Source organism: Thunnus albacares, chromosome 11, assembly GCF_914725855.1.
Source record: "Thunnus albacares chromosome 11, fThuAlb1.1, whole genome shotgun sequence".
NCBI lineage: Eukaryota > Metazoa > Chordata > Actinopteri > Scombriformes > Scombridae > Thunnus > Thunnus albacares.
In genome coordinates, this window is record NC_058116.1 from 14,914,295 (window position 1) to 14,937,053 (window position 22,759).

At 41.2% G+C, this 22,759-nt stretch overlaps 1 protein-coding gene and 1 long non-coding RNA gene across 2 annotated transcripts in view; one reads left to right on the forward strand and one right to left on the reverse strand.

The window, feature by feature from the left end:
* Positions 1-138: 138 nt before the first annotated feature.
* agps (alkylglycerone phosphate synthase) overlaps positions 139-22,759 on the reverse strand; it is a 31,412-nt gene continuing 8,791 nt past the window's right edge. The window contains exons 8-20 of the mRNA XM_044365682.1: positions 21,243-21,323; positions 19,937-20,062; positions 19,497-19,605; positions 14,545-14,672; positions 13,459-13,510; positions 11,832-11,908; positions 11,634-11,746; positions 9,791-9,860; positions 8,674-8,735; positions 7,632-7,721; positions 6,176-6,275; positions 5,965-6,022; positions 139-1,827 (exon numbers count right to left, since the gene is read on the reverse strand). Coding sequence (XP_044221617.1) covers positions 1,706-1,827; positions 5,965-6,022; positions 6,176-6,275; positions 7,632-7,721; positions 8,674-8,735; positions 9,791-9,860; positions 11,634-11,746; positions 11,832-11,908; positions 13,459-13,510; positions 14,545-14,672; positions 19,497-19,605; positions 19,937-20,062; positions 21,243-21,323 — 1,188 coding nt within the window. The 3' untranslated portion in view covers positions 139-1,705. The remainder of the gene's footprint in view (positions 1,828-5,964; positions 6,023-6,175; positions 6,276-7,631; positions 7,722-8,673; positions 8,736-9,790; positions 9,861-11,633; positions 11,747-11,831; positions 11,909-13,458; positions 13,511-14,544; positions 14,673-19,496; positions 19,606-19,936; positions 20,063-21,242; positions 21,324-22,759) is intronic.
* LOC122992094 lies at positions 10,711-22,734 on the forward strand. The gene is made up of 3 exons (XR_006405984.1): positions 10,711-10,722; positions 11,752-11,761; positions 22,246-22,734. It is a non-coding gene; the product is annotated as an uncharacterized LOC122992094 (long non-coding RNA).

Below are 22,759 nucleotides of genomic sequence, written 5' to 3' on the forward strand. Positions count from 1 at the left end.
ATATAAATAAGGGCTTCTACTGAAAAGCTGAATTGGAAATGACACGCGTAGATGAGAGAGGGAGGGATTTCTGCTCTCTTCTGCGCAGGAGTGAATGAGGTTGTGTGTGCTAAAAGAAAAAAAATAATCATCAACTGGGATGTTTTAGTTGAATTTATTGCACAAACAGCGTTGACAAAATGTACTTGGATGTTACTATGTTGTGTAGAGAAGTGGAAAATAACAAAAGGGCACATCCATAACATTCAAAAAGCTCTTTTTGACACAAGGGTAAAATATGAAACCATTCAATATCAGATGGCAGGTCCCAAATGAGTCCTTTTATTTGGGGAATTATTAAGAATTAGAAGTATGTAGAGATCCAAGACAATGTGTAGGGGGGGGGAAAAGGCAAGTTCAGTGTTAATACAGCTCTCTTAAAGCTAAACCTTCCTTCAAAACCAATGGTTAACAGTATGGTATCAAATTACAATAAATGCACAAACAAGGGAAACTAATCGAGAAGCTAAGGAATTTCTGGGTGACGATTACAGTAAATGGAGAAAAAAAAAGGATTAATACAGTGTCTTGAAAATAAGAAAAGGTTTTAGCACATGTAACAATCATAAATAACTACATTTAGGGTTATCTTTGCATATGCTGATTTAAAAAAATGCAGTTTAGCTGTGCATGAGTTACTAAATATGTGTGAAGGTGGTGGTCAAACATATGGGCACAGTATGTTTGCATGTTTGGATGTGTTGAGTCTTTGGTACGACGAAAGCACCGGGATCCAGAGGCGTTTGCAGACGTGGTCACATTGAAGCAGGCGTGATCGAATGGCTTTTTTCCATTTCTCAGTAACAAACCATGCAAGGTAAACGCTCTCAGTACAAAATCTAAACACACAAGGAATATGTCCTTTTGTAATCATAATTTACTCTAGTGTTTTGTTTTTGTTAAAATTTGGTGGGGCTTGAAGTTCGTCAGTGGAGGCACGCACACATACATACAGTCCAGAAAAAAGTCTCTTATGGCAATAGGTCAGTATGATGAAAAGGCATGAAAACACTGAAGTGGAGACAGACACACAGGACACATGTCACAAAGGGACTTGGTGTACACCAGCGGAGTGTGGAGAAGTGTAGGAAAAGGCAGACAAAGCTTTAGAAAGGCACAGAGCTTTAGAAAGCGCATTCATCTAGAAATGACCACTAAAGAAGTGCCACACACACACACATACACAAACACACACACGCACACACACACACACATACACACACAAGAGGAAAAGTAAAAACAAATAAATGAATTAACTGTGTTGGCAAGGATATTTAGAAAAACAGTTAAACGTAAGCAAATATGACAAAATCAAGTTTATGTTGCATCATGTCCAGTTGCATCTTGGCCATTTTTTTTTTTTTTGTAGGTAAACTCTGACTGTACAAAGTCTGTATTCTCAGCTCCAACAACAAGCAGAGGCCAGGACACAACAGCAACGATGAGCTTCAACATGATTGTTACAGCATATTAAGTGCAATATCATGTAAAAAGAAAAAGGTTTGGGTGTATCAGTAAATGGCACCGAATGATGAATTTGATGAAAAAGACAAGATCTCTGTCCATATTTAAATTCACATTTAGTATCTATTAATCCAAGATGCCTTCTTTTTTTTTCTTTTTTTTTTTAGAAAAAGGTGAGATAAAGATGGACGAGAGCGGGGGATTAGAGGAGGTTCCTGTTGCCGAAGATGTTATTAGGGTCCACGTAGTCCTTCACAGACTTGAGCATCCCAATGCCGACATTGGAGATGGTTTCTCTCATCCACTCCTTCCGAAGTTTCCCCACTGAATGACAAGAGGAGAGAGAGAGAGAGAGAGAGAGAGAGAGAGGGAGAGAGGGAGAGAGAGGGAGAGAGGGAGAGAGAGAGAGAGAGAGAGAGAGAGAGAGAGAGAGAGAGAGAGAGAGAGAGAGAGAGAGAGAGAATAAATAAATAAATAAATAAACTCAAGGAAGAAGACCGAGGGGGGAAAATAGAGGAATCGGCACGGCTGATTGCTCAGCAGGCTGCTGTGAGCCAATCAATCTTGTGAGAGTGAGTGAATAAACAGAGGGTGATAAATGCTTTTATTCAGAGAGGAGAAATGTTTTGCATGGCATGATTTATGGAGCTCAGCAGACTATCAAACTCATTAGGCTCTGTGTGTTCCCAGAGGAGGGGCCGGCTGGCGGCTGTAGCGGGCCGTCCCCGGCTCCCTCACTCTTTTCTCTCTCACCCTGCGAGCCGCCACGCCCCTCCAATTCCCTCCCTCCCGAGACACCGGGGTGCTGTGTGTTTCAGTGTGTGCTTCTGTCTGCTCATTGTGCACATGAGCGCGCTCCTCCGGCTAACCTGCAAGAGTGTTTTGCTTGCTTGTCCTGAACGCTCTTCTGCGCCCTCTGACACTGGCCCGAGCGCCAACGGGGTGCCAGAGAGGACCGTGGAGTGCCACACAATGCTCCTCTGTCAGCAGGACTTTGGCTTTCAGCCGCTCCTCACCCTCCCTTCTCCTCCCCCTCCCACCACAACCCAAGGAGTGAGTGTGGCTGTGGCATGAAGCCTAGTGAGGGTGCCCATTGCTTCACCAGCTGTCCAGTCCGACATACTCCATAGCGTCTGTACCCGACAGGTTCTTAGTGGAGAGTCTGGAGCCAGCGAGAGGTCTGGTGTCTGTGGAGTCTGCACAGAGGACTGGGAAACCTCACTGGAAAGCCAAAGTCTTGTTGGGAAACTTCAATTAAAAAAGAAACTTTAATTTCCTACAAACTAATAAAGGAGAATTTTATGACCAAGTGTAAAAACAGGCACAAACAGTATGACGACACTTTTGTGGCTGAGACGCCAACAATGAACTGCGACGTCCCCAGTTTGAATCCAGTAAGAGACCTGTGTATCATCTCTCTACTGGTACGATCTAACACAGGCATAAAAATGAAGCCCACATCATCTGCATATATGTAAATGCAGCATCTCAATGTTTTTATTAATGTAACTATTAGCATTTTGCCTGTCTTTGATAGGATGACAAAAGTGAGGAGAGGGCGAGAGGGATGACATGAAACAAAGGTCTGTTGTAGGGCTGAAACAATGAATCGATTAGTCAAATGACAGAAAATTCATCTGCAACAATTTTGATAATTGATTCATCAAATTTCAAGTAAAAATGCCAAACACTCTCAGGTTCCAGCTTCTTAAATGTGAGGATTTCCTGCTTCTCTCCGTTATATATCATTGTAAACTGAACATATTTGGCTTTCAGACTGTTCGTCAGACAAAATAAGTCATCTGAAAATGTTGTGATGGGCATTTTTCCACTATTTTTGGATGTCTATTGAAAAAAAAGAATTACTAAGTTAATTGATAGTGAAAATAATAGTTGTGGTCCCCAGCCAGAATTGAACTGAGGATGTTGCGATTACACAATATTCACCTATGACCAGTAGGTCACAAGATCATGCTTACAGTATCCGGATGTTTGAACATTTTAAGTGAAAATCTGTTTAAAAAAAACAATAACTGGTCTTTATCAGTAGATGGGAGGTGGTTAAATCAAGTCAGGGGGCCATAATCAAAGGACTTCATGTTGGCTCATTAAGAAAGAACCAAAAAAGAATTTAAAAATGCAATGATGACATAAAAGTCAGTCTCAGAGTGAAAGAGCAGCATAGAAATTAACCTTAATCTCTGTGTGTAAACTTTTGGAGCGTGCCAACTTTAGAGAAATACAACATCTACATTCCAAAACTCACAGAGATAGATTTGAGAACAGAGCAGCCTGGAACAGGTGCTGCTCGCTGAGTAAACACTCAAAACCTGCGGTAGAAATACCCGAGATTAGATATGGAGGCCTGGAAACACTAAGGTGTATGATGGGAGTGTTTACACGCCTTCCCTTCCCCTCTGCACACATGCCTCCTCTTTCCATCACGAGCAGGGGAGGAGCCCTCGTGTTAATAGGGCATGTTGAGGGAAGGGGGCGCCGTGTTATCAGAGTCCAGCCGGGGAACCCAGATGGGGATCAGCCATGAGGCTAGTGGGGCCTGTCTCCTAACAAAACAGGGCAGACAGCGGGGTCACCAGGGACTCTGATACCACACGCACCTCCAGATGGTGACAGAGGGACCAATCAGCTGCTACCCAATAACTAAAAAAGTCCCCTGGTCTCTACCACCTCCTCCCTCTCCTCGCTCCTTCCCTCCTTGTCCCACCTCCATCCCTCCCTCCTCCCAGGAAAAGAGAGAGAAAACAGAAGGTGCTGGGACTGCATCATTGCCTCCATCACAGTGATAATTTACACATCTATCTTGTCATATTCTCTCTTTTTTGCTTGCTATTGCAATCAATCTCTCCAGGCTTGGTCTGCGCAGCTGAGACATGCAAAGAAGTGCAGGTAGTTATTTCAGAAATGACAGGTTTTTTTCAAGTGTCATATTTCTCTTGCGTAGAAAAGCCTGGTGCAGCGCTGGGCGAATTGCGAGAGAACTTCACTAAATCAGGTCATTATTTGATCTCCTGCGTGCACTGACCTGTGCGCTGGTGCAGAGTTTGTGAGATTGGAGCTCTGCTAAGCCACAAGGTCAGGTGAGGATGCAGGGCACCCCGGTGTGGCCCCTCATACAGAGGAGACTGACCCCTTGACGCGCTGCTTTCACTCTCTCCGGGCCCCTCTGACAAATGGAGGGGCAGGACATGAAAGACAGGCTAAGGTAGTGGCCCTGCGCTCCTGTGATACAGCCGAGCCACAGCATTGGTTGAGAGGCTGCGGCGCAGGGCTGATAGATGGACGACTCTTGCGATGATGGATGCTCAACAACTCTTCACTGCTGCAACACTGGTGACCTAGTTAAAGAGGACATTTCTCCCAATGTTCTGGCTTTCAGAACCGGCAAACGATCAAACAAACAGAGCTTTTGCTTGATAAATCTGACTTATTTTTTTAAGTCACCGTTTTTGTCTAAACATGTTGTCGTTAGCTGAGTATTTTGTCCTGCAGAGACACTCTACACGCCCAGATTCCCTTACCTACGCCCACTCAGCACAACGCTGACCTGCTGTAAATACAGGGCCACAAAAATGTATATTTCCTCCGCTGCCCTCCCACCTCACCATCCTTGACTACATCTGTTTTGTTTGATACACAAAACCCAGTGAAACTAGCTCCATTTGTCAAGCACTGATTGTGGGCAGACAAACTGGCCTGTCTGCGCCCAGATAGCGAGCCCCACTGTTATTAATCACAATTACAGAGTGGGCCTCGCACGCAGGAGCTGCATCAATATCCCCTCCTCTCACCCCCCCTCTGTCACCTCCCCCGGCTGCTCGGGGTGGCCGGGCCACCGTTTGGAGGTCAGTATACAGCCGGCGATAACGGCGGCATCATTTACCCTGGCCCGCTGCCTCCTTTTTATTAGCAATCTTTTAATTTTGAACCCGTCCCCGCCTTCAGGAAAAATTGTGATTTAATATCGCAGCTGATTCACTGCATACTGTTTTTGACAGGCCTGATGAATAGCCTGAAGTGATGTATGAAAACAGCGAGGCGGATGGCAATATAGATAAGGCAGCCATTTCGGTTAGCCCTGATGGGACCCAGGAAGTTGTTTCACCGCCCTCCTTTGCTCACGTTTCATTTGGTCACTGCTGAAATGAACAAATAGTCGAGTCAGACCCATTCGTCTGAGCTGCAGGAACATATTTTGGAAACATGAAGGAAGCTATGAAAGACCTCAGACCGAATGCACATCGAAAGCACGACTGAATGCCTGCTCGCTAGCATGGAAGAGCACGCAGGAAAAGCTCGCCATGCTGTCATCACGACTCCCAACAACCTCTTTTCACAAATTGCAATTTAGGGAGAAGGTGAAAATATAAATGCTCATGTTATAAGACTTTCATCCAGTTCAGTGTACCCATATTTTAGTATGAATTTCTCAGGTTGTAGTACCTCCATGGTGATGTGACAAGCTCCCTCCATTGGCAAGGATCTCTTCTCTAGCTCCATGCTGGGAAATAAAAAAACAAACAAAACCACACTCAGTCTAACATTCACTCTCTGAGGTGCTGGATATGAAACATGTCATCACATCAGATGTAATTATGATCTTTGTGAGGACTGGACCATGCCATGATGTTGATAAAAATAAAAGTGAACATACCTCGACTTGTTCATACACGTGTACTGGATCACTGAGTCCCCTGTAGTTGAAGGCAAAGTAGAAGTAGACGCAGGCGCCTGCATCGTACGTCTGAGTCACCCTGCAAAAGCAAGACACATGTTTAAACAGGCAGAGAGGACTCTTTAATGTTTCTCCTTCGACTGTCCCTCTGTAATCTAATTTATAAGAATCCAAAGAGCAAAGTGCGACATTTTCATACAATAAGTGCATTTTCTCCTTTGTAATTGGGAGGCAAAGTAAAGTGGGAGGTTTTACTTTTCCCTGTCAACCCCTCCTTATTTCCATTCAGGGTTTCCAGAATGGGGAGGCAGCGTGGAGGCACCTTTAATAACGTGACATTAACACACATTAAATGGCCATTAAATGCTTTTACCGAATCGTAACAGGATGACTCAACTGACACTTTAATGTGGAACAGGAAATTGATCCGTTTGTTATTTTACCCTGAACAAAATATCATTATTGCTAATGTGGCTGCTTCTAAATAAAATGCAACTTGAATTCAGGCATTCTCCCATTAAAAACGTGTAAAAAAAAAAAAAAACCCTTTTTTTTAAGAATAAATAATCCTTCTCCAGTTTGCAAAGTCTCTCTCTGGCCTCGCTCCCTGTGGAGGAGCAGGGTGCAGAGCCCTTGTTCATTTGACATGGCCCATCACCTGGCACACTGACTGTTCTAGAGGTTAAATGGACAAATCAATCATGTGACAGACTGCAGCCGGGAAATGAATGGCTGTAGCATAATCAGGCTGAGGCCTAATCTGTCCGCAATCGGTGAGCAGCAGCCTGGTGCTCCTCAACCGGCTCGCCGTCTGTCTGTCAGGCTCTGGCTAACTTATCAGGGGTCGGGGTTAGTAGAAGTGTATAAAACATCAAAACTTCTGACTAAACATTTCAGTCTATAATCCTGTTCATTCTTTGATCAGAAAGTTCCATAGTTTTGCCAATTGTAGACAATTTCAATTTGGCAAAGATTGTGTACAGTTGATGGTATTAAGACGGCATTTAAAGGATAAATCCAGTGATATTTTTTACATTTCTTTATGTCAACAAATCCCACAAAAAGTATAATCTGTGTAGCCAAAGCCTGATATAGCTTATTCTTCTGTGCCACAAACCTCCACTGTTGTCCAAAAACTATGAAAAACACATCAGTGAGCCACATCATGTGTGACATGTGGCACTGCAGTTTATTCTGAGTCAATCCAACGTACTCCATTGACTCCAGTTTGAGTAACGTTTTAAGAAGTTATTTAGCTGCTTTTAAAATTATACTGTATATGTGTGACTCACGCAGAGTTTTAAGTCTTCAGTAGGAGTGAATGGGCTTGAGGCTGAATATCGCAGACAGGGTAGTGAAGTTGGAAAGTATTCCGTATAGTAAAGATGTATCAACACATTTACATTACACCTGTGCTGTCGTTTGCGAGCATTACCTGCATGTGGATAATGGAGGAAACTGAACTCCTCTCTCTTTACAATCTCCAATGATGCGCGCCTTTACGTTCCGGCAGATGTCCAACACCCTGGAGATAGAAGTAAATGGCAAAATTTGAAAAAACTGAAGCAGATGAAACAGAACTGCAATATCTTGTTCATGAAATGCTCTGAAGAAGCAGTCAGACTGGACTTTTATGTATTTAAAACATAATACTCATATCTATGTGTAGGGAACCTGCTTTAAACTGCATTTATTTCTTATGCAAAATTGTTCAAATTCAGAAACAGGCAAAAGACCGAGAAAGAGGAAGAGGAGGAGAGACTTTAAGATGAAGACCATTGTGTTAGAGGTTCCCACTGGTGTGGAAATGGCCGCCAGTCCTGAGCATGTGCAGCCGTGTGTGGAATGTGGAGGATGGGGAGGAGGATGGGTAATGAGCCAAGCACATATGCTCGCCTCAGTGCCTGATCTCTTGGTCTCTCCCGTCAGGCATGTTACACAATGTTGTGTGTGTGTGTTTGAGGAAAAAACGATGATGAGAACATGTAGGAAAATACAGAACACACCACAAGTGGATGTGAGATGAATCTGTGGCTCATATTGTGTTTTCCCACACTGAACATACAGATAGGTCTCTCGTGTGTGTGTGTGTGTGTGTGTGTGTTTGTGTGTGTCAGTAATGGTGCATTTGTAGGCTGAGGAGGCAAGCTTCCGCCAACGCAGAGACGGTTAATGGGGAGGGAGAAGGCAGGCATGAAGGTGAATGTCAAAGACAGAGGCAAAGAGAAATAAAAGCAAGGAGGGGAAACAGGAGCATGAGGAAGACAGAAGACTCTTTTAGGCCTGAATGTGTGGGAGGTGAATAAAGAAAAATGTTTACCACTAAACACTGTTTAAATTAACAGAGAAAAGCCTTCAGGTCTTGGCTGTGTTTATAACAGTAGAGAGATGACAGTAAACAAGGGGAAGAAAGACATGGTGAATGACATGCTGCTGAGATCAAAATGCGAACGTTGTGGTTACATGTGTGTATTTACCTGTCCCAAGGCACAGAGGTTTCAAAGGACTCCCCTATCACGTAGTAGTCCATCCCCAAGTCCTGCTCAGAACAGAATATTAACATCAGAAGGCAAGTGAATGATTATTCAGTACGTTTACAAGCACACATAAAACCAAGATACTTTACGCAACTAACCGGACATGTTTACATGCACCGTGGTAACGTGGTTACATGCAGCAGGTCAGTAATCTCATTTCCCTTCCACCTCCAACCTTATCAAGGCTTACTTATTTTATGTGTATTAGTGACAGAAAATACTGCTTCCTTCAGTTTTCTGACCAACATCACAGTTTTTCTGTTGAAACTGGCTTACTAGACTTCCAGAGGCTACTTTGTGTGAGTTTCAGTGTTTGTTGGACTTTGAATTAAATTATTTTGCATGTGAATAAGTGTCATTTCTCATGTTCAACCCTCTTTGTAAATCACAGGTTAGTATGTGTTTGCATGTATGGGTATAAGTTGTATGTGCGTGTGTTTTATGTCAGTTGGGTGCCTGGGTTTGATCCAACTACCAAAATATAACTCCTGTCAGAAGTTTATTTGTTATATTCCTCAGTGAAATTCCATTAAAAAAACCTTTGAACAAAAGAAGAGAGGATGAATCAGTATGTGAAATGATCAATTAGAAACCTGGTTAATCGTGTACGTGGCTACTAAATTGGCTTTCTCCAGGAGAAATCCTACATTATAGAAAGAAAATTTCTTGTTTACATGATGTTTAGATGTCAGCGTTTTAAGAAAGCAGAGAATTACTTCAGTGCATGCAGGCGCACTGATTCTATGTTTCTGTGATAATCAGAAAGGCCTCTGACAGGACTGACCGAGGACGACTTTCCATTGTCATCCTGACCGCAATCACTGTGCTTTTTTCATGTTCTCTTGTTGTCAAAGTGTCTCCACACTCTTCAGCGTTAGACACCTTGGCAACAAATGTGACCTGATCAAATCAAAGACCTCCAGAGGTCACATTCTGCAGGCTTTTTGTGTTGCTCACTATCCTATCTGCTGTCAGAGGTCCTGTCAGACTGCGTCCTCCCTGCCAACCCCACCCGCCCTTCAGCTCAGCCAGAAAAAAAGCCAGAGGAGTGACCCACCCGGAGGTAAGCGATGACAAAGGTCAACATGTAGCCCCTCTGCCCATTGTCCTCTCCAGCTGCCAGGCCCCTGGAAGCAGATAACAGGGTTAATATTTAACAGCTCTTTCTTTTAGCTTTGTTGGCTCGCCCGCTCCTCCTCACAACAGCTGCCTGGGAGTCTGTCAATCCAACAATGTACAGATCAATGAAGCTGTGCTCTGTGCATCGCCACAGGTCAGCCACACATCCATCACCTGCGGTGTGTAATCAAATTTTCATCTACCACCCAAACTAATCAGGCCAAGCTCATTAGAAAATCACTACATCGATTTTCACCCTTCTTCCTGTTTCCCAACACCAGAAGAAAATATTCCTTGTAGAACCACACTAATCCATCACTGGCACTTGATGTGATGGGGGATCACGATTTATTTGAAATAATGCAATAAAGCAGAGGATGCTGCATGTAACTGACAAGTTTCTCAAGATTTTATTGCTGGCTATTACCAGAGCAGCACTCCAGCTACCTGCAAATGTGGCGCTGGGCCAAAGAGTACCTCTAACAGTAATATATAATCAATAAGCATCAACCACAAAAAAAAAAAAAGAAAAATCACTGACATCAGTGAGTGAGGATGCCTGATATAGTTAGACTGGTGCTGTAATGAGCTGCTAGTTTCTCACTAGATTTATATTGAAAATAGAGTTTATACATGTATATACATCATAATTTCTTATTTAAGCTGTTTTTTTGGTAAATTTGTTTTATTAAAATGCAAACTTTTTAATTTAAATTTTATGCACAGGAGAGATATATGGGAGATATATGGCTTACTGTTTTCGGTTTTGACACAATTGTAAGAAAAGAATGCACAGATCTTTTTAAAAGCACAGATTTAAACTGATTATCATCTGGATTTTTTTGTCTTCATGCACCCAAAAATTGTTTTGTTTCATGCTGGAAGATGCTGACCACGTAGTCTACAGTAAAAGAAAACTTTGATAAACACAGCTTGGAAAACATTCTGGTAATGAGAAATTAAAGAAAAATGGGGAAACATGCAAATGAGCTGCTAATTATATACCAGAAAAAAGTGGTAGTTCCAGTTTTTCAAAAATAGAACCAAAAATAATAAGCGCCGAGTATAAAGGGAATAGAAAACATCTGCATTCACATGTGTAAAACTCTCTTGTTAGATGACTACAGTTGACTGCTACCTGTTAATTTAAAGTTTAAGGCAGTGAACACTTCATTGGAACGTGTTGAAACGTATGACTTCACATCCCCCTCAGGATTACCAATAAACAATAAATCTTGATTATAATAACCAGGTGGACCGGCACAAAGGTTAATTTATATGAGGATAAACCTATCTATGAAGGTGCTGTAAAGGGTTTAAGAACAGGCTGAGGATAGAGAGGGCATCCCTCTCTGGCTGACAGGTAACTGATTTCTACCAAAGTCCTCATTGATCCGTTTCATGATCAATCACAACAGCGAAGCAGTCCCAGGCTGTGTCCTCTCGCCCTGTGCTGCCGTGAGGGGAGCTGTGCCCCTACTATCACCGCCCACACCACACTTACTTTTACATAAAAGCTGGCCTGACAGGAGGACGTCCACAGGTGATCCATCAATCCACGCCAAGACAAACTACTGAGCGGAAGACCAAGTCTGGAGTAGGTAACAGTGCTTCTTTATCTCTTTTCCCAGCTACTACATAATGGCTGATTAAATAAAGTGACATCAGGGCCTTAAGCAGCTCCCCATCACACTTAACGTCCCACTGAATGGTGCTTTGTTATCTCTGTGCTTTACATGGCTGCAGATCTTTAACTGATTGGAGAGATAACAACTACTTACCCAAATTTTGCAGCAATGTCATAAACTTGCTTCTCGTGCTGCAGGACCTTCTCGCGATTTCCTTCAAACAGCAGGGTAGCCACACACAAGTGGTTGGGGTCGAACCCTTTGAACTGAGGATTAAAGAGGTGCGTTCATTTTTCATGGAAAACACTCGCAGCAAGCAGCCGGTGACGTTCACTTGTAATTATTTTTTACCTTGGTGATGTAAAATGTCTTCAACCCGTCCAAAAAGGATGTGAAAAGTGAAGATACTTGAGGCTTCAGGGCATGACCTGTGAAAACACCAGTTAAGAGTCACCACCATCTGTTTGCACAGAAGTAGGCCTGAAAAAACTGAGATTTTTTTTTTTTCACACATTAGTCATACGCTGCTTCTTCTTGCATCCTCCAGTATTCTGAGAGGGCAAGCGAGTCAGATTTATTTGGGGGTTTCAAACAAAGGAGGAAAAATAAATGGTAACATTTGAATAACTTTACAACTGGCCAGTGGCTGCCAGCGACAGCGACTATAAATCAGAGGGTTTCCGAAGGGAAGTGGGGTTGACACAGCGATATCCGTCTTCCTCACCCACACTTTTTGATTTATTCCTGATCGGACGCACAAAAGCGCCTGTGGACAAGCGAAAATGAGGGGCTGGGGCCAATGGGATGGTTATCAATCACAGCGAGACTTAACAGTTCATTTATTCCCCCCCCCCCCCACCATGCTCAAGTCTCTTCATCACTTAGTGTCCTAATTGTTTCCATTCCAAAAGGTGATTGCAGGTCTTTAGGTCTGTCGCAGCCATCATACTCGTTAATTAAATACTCAACATCCAGAGAGAGAAAATTACACCTACACTGGGCATAATTTTACTGTTAACTCCCCTCTCTGTGGTTTGGTCCTATTTTTTTTACATATCAAAACACATTGTGCTACTGACTACAACATTCTCATTTTTCATCTTGTGTGTCAAGACAGGCAGTACTAAATTGTACTTGTAGTCCCAATCTGAAAGGGACCTGTGAATACATCAACTCTCCTTACTCAACATCCAACATGATTAAAAGTGAGGACAAGCCACTAATAAGCCCAAGAAGGTATCATAGAACCACGAGTTTTAGTTATTAGTGAAAAACCTGGTCGCTTCATCTTCCCTACTTAATGCTAAGAAGTGCCTACTCTGTGAAAAGTGGAAATATAGAGGAGATAATGAGATCCCTAGAGAGTGGGGAACTTTATAGAGATCTGTGGTAATGCCAGATGCATTCCACTAGACCCTAAGAAACAACATCATAAAACTTCAATGTAACAACTACTTCATTTTGGCCGTGGTCATTTTTCATCTTGCTTCAGTTCTTTTGGTTGTGTGAGTGTGTGTTTGTGCAACTATTCTGCTCCTGAAATAATAATCAATTTAACAATTCTGTGTTGTAGAAGGCAAAATCAAATCGTTGCATGCTGTACTATTGCCATTCATTGTTCTTTTCTCAGAGGTATACAGTACATCAATGAAACAGAAACACAAACACTGGATACAGTACGAGAAACAAATTTCAGCTCAAAACAAATACGAGTACTATTATGTTGCTGGTTAAAAGGATGCCAAGTGCCACATGCTGCAAAGCTTTAATCAAAGCCAAAGTTTACATCTGGGCCTAGAATCAAAAAACACTTCCTGAAGATTAAAACCAAGTCACATAAAGTCCTACTTGTGGAGGGAAGGGTACCACAAAGCACTCATAGGCCCCTAATGAGAGTGATGTTCTCATTTAAGAGCAGTAATATGTGATACTCTAAATGTAGGCTGGGCTTTACTGTGAATGATCAAACAAAACTTACCAAATTTAAATTGTTCATTATCCATGAGTCGTATAGATGCTGGAGCACACCTCTGTAAAAAGAAAACAAACAAAAAAAATGAGGAAAAGAAAAAAAAAAGGAAGGTCCATATCAGTCTGTTAATGATTCGGCCAAAATAAAGCTGTCAGATTATATTTATTGGTGTCAACATTGAGAGCAACAGTTGGAGCTTTAGCTTCAAAGCTTTTGGTTTCTTGTTTGACATCCTGGATATACAGTCTACAGACTTTACTAAGTCATTCTTGTTGCTCGATGGCGTTCGAGATCTGACACTTATGACAAAGGCTCAGCTTGACCTCGACTTTGACTTGACTTCTACGTTTAGATTTTAGAGTCTCCAATTCATCAGACCTGCATGTCTGTGAGAGGAAACTGAAGGAAAGCGATCACAAGATAACATGCAAACCCAGTTGAGCCGTTTTAAATTCTTACTATTCAGGCCCTGACAAAACAAAGCTAACGTCAAAGATCTTGTGCTGAGATTGTTTGACAAATGCGCCACTTCTTGTCTTCTGTTACAAGTTGCACTTGCACAGAAAAGATTACAGCTCACAGCCGAATGACAACCAGCCAATCGCTGTAACTTCTCAATCTGGTTAACTGGTCTCCTCGTATGTTGTGATGCAAACTGAGAATAGGTTACAAAAAAAGGTTACAACTGGAACACTTCAGTTTTTACTTGCACTGTAGTAGCATTATTGGTGTTTGAGAGTAAAAGCCAAAATGACAGGTGAGTAACTTTAGATGCTGTTAATACAAACTAAAAACTTTTTTGCGGTATCGTATCAGTAAAAAGTCTCAACATAGATGTCTAATTATGTGTTTTACTGTGTAACAGCTAGAGAAAGTGTTGAATTTTTACTACTGGGGATAGCTTAGCTTAGGCTGGTTAGGTTTTAACGATTCGAAGATAAAAATACAACACTTGGCTGCTTTTTTGTCGCAGATCAGTTTTACACAAGTAAGTGAAAACCTAGATGCACGTGTTGCAGTTTGGGCAAAACTTACACCTCAAACACACACAGAAAGTTTCCAGCCATGTTCCAGGAGAGATTATCATGTTACCTGTTTGGCAACTTCTCGAAGACAGGCAACTCCCTGCTCAAAATTAGGGAATACCACCGAGCCATATTTCTGATATTCTGGGATTGGCCGAATCTTCATCGTTACTTCAGTAACTACACCCAGGGTTCCTGTGGAAAATCACAGTGAGATTTTGAGTGAGAAAAAGAAGACGGAAGTCAGTTCCCACAATTTATATGACCTAACCCCTTATAGAGTGGAAGTTAAGACCATTTTACAAGGTTCTGGTACATGTCCCAAGGGTCCTTTGGGTGACCTTTGTCTCACATTTCACCGAGTGGATCTGGTTTTCTACCACACACTGGGGGACAACTAAGATTTATCAGCTGAGAGCATGAGGAAGTAAAGCAAGTCTCTATCAAAGGCAGCGAGGCCAACAGCAGCACCACATATACAGATACACCTAAACCTCTGGCTGACCTCGTGACCTTGAAAACTGTCGATCATTAGCTGCTGCTGAAGGAGTCACATTGCATGTCTGTAAACCAGAGTATCTACTCTCCCTCACACAGCAAAGATGTCTGGGATTGATAGTAAAAGAACTGCTTTGATACAAACATCCAAGTTCATGGTAAACTGGGGAATATTGTTAGTAATCCCTTAAGTCTCTAAACCAAGATATTGCGTTGACAATCATCTTCCACAGTTTCACATGCTGTAACAGTATCTGCTCATTTTGTGACTTTGGACAGATAAGTCTGTACAAGGCAGTTCACTTAAAAGTTTAAAAGCCACGATGAAATGTATAAAAATAAAAATGGAAAACTTGCGAAGTGTGACCAGAAAATTAGAAACTGCTGCACAATTCGATACAATCAGCATATAAAACCCTGTAATAAATTCTACCTTTGTGAAACTTATGATTTTAGATTGCTGTTAATTCAATTCAACATTACATTTTACAAGGTTTTTTTTTATTTCTGGGAGACATGTTTGCCTATAATTGAGAATATATAGTTGAGAGGCAGACAGGAATGGGGTGATAGAGAAGAGGATAAAATGCAAAAGAAGTTGTGTCTTAACCCTTAGGCCACCCTGAAACCTGAATAATGAGGCTGTAGTTTGTGGTGTTGTTAAACTAGATTGCATAATGCTGTAAAAAAAAAAAAAACTTTCCGTACATGAGTTGGATAAACCATGCAGTCTAATGCAACACAACCACCACAAAATACACCTTTAAATGTTTTACATAGTAATAAACTGTGCATATAATGACTGAATTCCACAAACATCTGGATGAAAAATAAATGTAATTTTCGTTAAGTAGTTGATCAAGTAATCTGTAACGTACTGGAAAAGACAAGACGACATGAGAACCACATGGCAATGAGGCTGACTTTGACTTTGTATGGGCTGACAGTAAATGATACAAAGTACATGGTAAGAAAAAACTAACAATTCTTCTGTCATCCTAATGAGAACTAAATAGAATATCCAACCTAAACTATAATGATTGTTTCTACTAAAAATCACATATCTGAACCATTGTGTGGATGTTTATAGAAAAGAACATCAAAGATAACAAGGAAATGACAATTGAAGCATATTTTATCTCAAATCTTTCACTATGTGTTGTGGCACCAGCAGTTAGGTTCAGTTAAATGTCTTGTTGCTAGTAGCAACCGCTGCTGTTACAGTTTAACTGACATAGTTACAGCTACCATCATTTTGTCTGTGACCACACAAATGTTCACACTAAAATTATACTCTGAGAACTTATGTGTTGCTAATACAACATCCTGAGTAAATTATATATTTTACTCTTTTAACTTCTACTGTTATGATTTGGTGCATATTGTTACTACAGTAGATTAATTACTAAGTTGTGCTTCCTGTGTTGTTGTTTCACTGGTGGCAAGGCCAACTCCCATCTTCAGCTGTTATTGGGGTGTGTTTATGTGTGCTCCTACAACTGTGATCTCATATTACACTCTATGTATGTTAATACTGCATTACAGTCATTTTGTGGGGTGCTGGAACAATTTGCTGATTCTTTTTTGCCCATTTTAATCATCTATTTATTGTTTAAGTCATTTATCAGCACAATACTGGTGCTGGTTTCAGCCTCTCAAATGTGAGGATTTTGCTCCTTTTTTAATGAATATCTATCTATTTTGGTATGTTTAACAAGAAGTCACAGTGGATTCTCATAAATTGTAATGGGTATTTTTCACTATTTTCTGAGATTTAACAGACTCAACAGTTCTGTATTACTACAGCCGGTGTCCATTTAGAGATGCATCTCTCCTGAACATTGCTGGTTCCATTAGCAGGTTTCCTCAGCATGTTATAGTCGTTAATGAGCCCTCTAAAGTGACACTACATGTCACATGCCGCTCCCCAGTGGCCCAGTGAAAAACAAGCGACTCCATTATACACCTCAGCCAAGAAAGACCCTCAGGCTCCTCCCAGCTGACCTTAGGCAGGAGGAGCTACTGAGAGAGGGAGCAGGGAGGAGTCGGGGAGAGAGAGAGAGAGGGAGAGAGAAACAGAGAGAGAGAGAGAGAGAGAGAGAGAGAGAGAGAGAGAGAGAGAGGGTGGAGCTAGAGTGCTTAGGCAAGAAACAGAAGGTGAGCGAGTGAGGAAAAAAAGGGAGGTAAGAGCAGCAAGGTCAGAAAAACACTCATGAGGATGAACGCAATGCAATGAAATGCTAGAGTGCAGCTTAAGCCATTTTTACTGTGACGGTCTTTACTAAACCAGCCTCATCTAACAGGATTGGTATTTGAGGAGAGGGACTATTTGACTTCTGCTTTTAACATAAAACTTGAGTGGACAATCACATCCCTGAGCCTTGTGAAGCCACCGCTTTAAAATCAAAGAACTGACTCTGTGCATTATATTAGGACTGGTTGGCTTCACACACCTACATTACAGCCTCAATGGTTAGGAAGAGTTTCAAAGAGAAAGGGATTATCATTGATTATTCCAATCATTCTTTACACTGGCTGGAGCAGGGACGGGGGGGGTGGGAGGGGGGAAATACTTTGCATGCAGGCGACTTCAAGGTCAGAGAGATAGAGAGACCCGGTAGTTGTGCGGTGAATGAGAAGCTTGAGGTTTCACAGTAATTTTAATAAAATGGATGCGTTCCACTTAACATGCAGAGCGTAGTTGAGGGGTTTTGGTGTGGTGCTTTGTTGTTGTTGTGGCCTACTGTCAGACTGCAGGATGAGGTTTCTGGGGGTGAGGAGGTAGATAATTTTAATGGGACCAAGCGGTGTTGTGACCTCTTAGTTCCAGCGTTAGGCCTCCCAGAAGTACTTGCACTCCCATAGACGTGTGGTCTTGTCCCATCTCCTTCTGCACACTTTTTTAACTGTATCCCTTTTATTAAATGAACTGTACATCTGGTCAAATATTAAGACATCATATAGCATACTGCATATTTTAAGACCACAGTAAGCAAACACATAGGGTTGCTAAAAATGATTAACTATTATTTTTATTATTGATTCCTATGTGGATGAATCTGTTCTCCTTTGGTCTGTAAAATGTTAGAAAATAGTGAAAAATTACATGTCAAGTTGAAGGGCTTTAGGAAATTGTTTTCAAAACAGCTTGTTTTGTCCAATTGACGGTCCCAAACCCACAAATTCTTGGTTATTCTCACATAAGAGAAAGAAAAGCAGCAAAACCTCTTAATTGAGATGCTGAAACTAGGGAATGTTTGGCATCTTGTTGAAAAAAAATGACTTAAATGCTTAATCTATTATCAAAATATTTACTGATTCATTTTCTGTCAATTGAATAACAGTTTCAGCTCTTAGCTACATATTAAATTGAGCCAAATTTACAAGCAGATAAGGCTCCATTTTTGTTGTTGTTTAAATGACCTGTTGTGTTTGATCCCTCCTGAATTCTACTATAGTACGATGCCCAGATGGACTGATGGGGACTTCATAATTAAATGGATCTAAAAACTTGAGAAGTCCATCAATTTTACATCAGTAGAAATGTTGACAAAAACCCTGATGCATGTAAATTATTCACCTGTCACTGCTCTACATATTTGCCTTTTGGAGAGGTTCAGTTAAGGAAAACTACATAAACTCTATATAACTCACTGAACTCGCAAGTGTTCATACAGACAGAATATAAATCATGATGACTTGACATAAAATATGTCAAACATGGAAAGTGTCAAAATATGAAGCCTGATTGTAACCAGTTTAAACAGGCCTAGGAAGAGTATGGTTTAACTCAGAGTCAAATTGCACAGTCATGATGCAACTTTTAAAGGCTTAAGTGTATGAAAATGTATTATGGTAATTTATAAATAAATATCAAGTTTCTTTTAAAAAATCAGTTAGGCATGAATGAAACACATAAATCACTCTGGCTGACAATTGTTAACAATCATATTAACTAGTAATAATACTTTCATAATGTTGAAACATTTTCAATAGTTGTCTACAATTTGTCACTTGTAACTATATTTTGGAATACATTTGAGTTTAATCTTATATACTGGTCTTTTCTTGGTATTGAAATCAGTTCTAATGAGAACAAATAGAGATTTCTGCAGTGATCCCAGCTCAGTCAGGGAGCAGATTGCTGAGCTTTGTAGGGCGAATATAAAGTTTGTATCCACAGCTGTTTAACACAGTGACGCCAAGAGTCTCTGAACCTCCTCATTATGTAGGGGGAACCTGGCATATGGCAGTATTCTCTGTGGGCATTCACAAGGACAGGGCACCGCAGATGGGGTGGGGAGGGCTGGTTCCTAACTAACACCCCTCCAGATCACTTTTCCACCAAAGCTGGTTAATGTGTAAGAGGCTCAGAGCATGAGAACTGTCCCGATGTTGCTGTTTTATCACAAAGACTTAAAGACATGCACACAAACCCACATTAACACATGACACATGACACAGTTGCACATGTGCCCACATGCCTCGGTGAAGTGAAATCACATGAGAAAGTTAGCTAACCCTCTGAGCCCAAGATGAAGTGGTGAACGTCTGGCCCTGTCGACATGCGAGGGCCCTGACAGCTCTTTTCAATCACACCTCGTGGAGTCACCATCTTAATGTGGACAACCTATTAAATCAGAAACATCACAAATGACTGGATTGAGAAACAAACATATAAATAGTTATAAACTTTACTGTCAAACATTTACAAACTGTAACCAGTATTAAAATCCTATTGGCAAAAAATAGATATATTTGGGATATCTCCATGCCCCATGTGAACATATTTCATAAACAATGCTGTAGCCGCTGCATTTTGGAGGTGAGGACAAAGTCCACCAAAGTTTAGCAAATAATTTCCTTTCTAATGACTGTGCAGTAACTTGTTTGTCCTGACTGTCATGGCTGGTTTGAAACAAACATAAACAGGAAAGTAAAGAAGAGAGCACGTGACCCACCAGGTCTTCAATATTGCCGTAGATGTTCTTCTTCATGCCTGATGCTCTGGTTGCTACCCAGCCCCCGAGGGAGCTAAACTCCATGGAGTCGGGCTCATGCCCCGTACAGTAGCCGCTCTCATTAAGCTGTGAAAAAAAAGAGAAAAAAACAACAAAATGCATTTGTGCTGCAAAAATGTTTGGGAAACAATGACTTTGTAAACCCACAAGAATGTTTTAATAGCAAGAAAAAAGAATCAGCACGCAAAGGGAAAAAAATAATTGCGGGTCTGCTGCAGAATTTGACTGCTCTCGTTATGCTGCAAAGCTAAAACTCAGGTTTTATGGCATCATAGATTTTTACAACAGTCTAAAATAAACCAAGTGGAAGGAGCGTGAAAGCGCTAAAAAGAGAGATCAGTACATTATTTGGGCAGTGCCAAACTCCACTGTTTGACTGTTATGTGCAAAAATAATGGCTGAACACTAGTGCCGTGTTTAAGCATTTTTATTCATACAGGTAAATTAACAAATACAGATATTTCTACACATTTATGTGAATCTGTAAATTACACAGATTCGGTCTCAGACAGTCGTGATTGCTGTATATCCAGCTTCCACAACCCCACCCAAACCACAGAGTACTGCGAGTGAATTGTAAGTTTCTTGCCACATAACAATGTGACAATGTACTTTTGGGATTATTTGGGAGTGTCACACAAAAAGATGCATCATCCGTCAGGGTTTGAGGGGAATCATCATCAGGAACACACACATTCTCCTCAAAGAAGCTCAACCACTAATAGACTGCATCTTAAGGCAGAACATTGAACAGTAATAGTAATAATAATAATAATAAGGACCTTAAAGTACAACAACAACCCCCACCAGAGGCACTCATCACAAGATGGGGTAACGTCAGGCCTTGTTTTATCACAGCATTCCCCTGGAAGGCAGTTTATAATGCAGACCCATCTGCTCCATCAAAATGGCCCAGTCTAAATGCAGAGGTGGAGTCTGCTTTAGATGCTACACACGCATTCCTCTACATCAAACGCCTGCTCCTTCTCCATTTTTCTGAATTAGCTTGATGATGCCATCTGCTCAGGACCACAACCTCACTCTCTAATCTCTCCCCTTCAGCACTCTGCTCCTGTCTCAAACTCCTCCCTAAGCACCGTCAGACCTTCTGAGCAAAGAGTACCCAAGGTGACTGGGCATGGACAACCTGCATGTGAGTGGTCACACAGCTTGATTGTTGGCACAACATTTCACATTCATGTAAGCTCTTTCGGTTGATGAATATGGATGGATGAGCAGTACTTACCAATCTCTCCAACTCCTGACCGACGATGCCAGCTTCCACATGGGCAGTCAAATTTTTCTCGTCAATCCAGAGGATGCGGTTCTGCAGATGAATGACAAACAACAACATGACTGAGGAGGTCATAAACAATCTGTGTGACTGCTTTATGCCAGGAAAATCTATAATCTGTAATAATGTTTCAGTTTGTCATCCAACCAATGCAGCTTATAAGATCTTTGAAAAAACATTCTTGTGTGTGCCATCTATACTCCAAACCTGCCTACATCTGTTCTGTTGACTTAAAATATCTCAGGCTCAGGCATAAACTGCTCTCATCAGCAGTCCATGGAGAAAGTCCCTTGGCAGTTTGCTTACAATACTGCAAGTTTTACACTAGTATGTCCTTATAGCCTGACTGTCACATGTCTGAGATAAATGTGTACAGAGAGGCAAGGGAACGGAGACAAGAGTCAGTGTCCTCAAGGTTAAACTCAATTTAACATCTAATTCCAAATATATACCTCTTATCTGGGCTGCTGGGCACGTGCCTACCCCTACCTGCAGGAGGTCATTTCACACCTGCCATCAATTATTCACCAGAGGTGATAAAAGTTTATGTTCCTACCATACTGCTTCTTTCATGTGCTTCCATTGGAGCCACCTCACCTCTGACCCCTGACACAGAACACTGGCCACTGGTGTCTAGCACCAAACTCCAGGACTAGCAGCATCCAGACGGCTTATATATCATCTTCATGTGGGCCTGGATCAAAGGGCTATAGTGTGCTGGTGATGATATTCACTATTTTATATTCTATCAAATGAAACATTATCATGTTCATGGTGAGAGCTCTGTTATTTCATTAAGAGTCATGGCTGATGCCAAAGTATCATATTTGTGTCCCAACTGGACACAATGTATATATTTGTTCATATTAAGGCTGCAACTAATGATTAACTTTATTATCAATTGCTATTCTGAATAATTGAAGAGTGAAATAACAGTGAGAAATGCCTGTCACAGTTTCCCAGAGCCCAAAATGATGTTTTAAGATTAGTTGTTTAGTCTGACCAACACTCTAAAATTAAGTATTCAATTTACAATCATAATACAACATAAAACAGACAAAATATAATGCAAGCCATTACAGTAGCCCTACAATAAACACTAACTTTGAGAAAGACGAACAACGTTTAATTTGTGTTCAGACAGTGTCAGACTGATGAATCTGAGGCAGCAGTCTGTCATGGTGCTGTGTTGCATTACATTATATTAAATGGCATATTTAATAGTAAGTCTACCTCCATGTACCTAAAGAAAAATAAACACTTTTAAAATTAATGTAAGCCAGTACATCACTACTAAACACAGCATACAATGACCACAGACATGCAGTCTCAGTAGAAACTCGACATTTGAAGTTTCACAGTGCGAAAATTGATGAAAGTCTATCAGCCTGCATTTGATTTGGTTTCAGGTTCTCTTGCCATTAATTAGTGAAGATCAGCTCTTATGAGTACAGACAGAGGTGTTTACA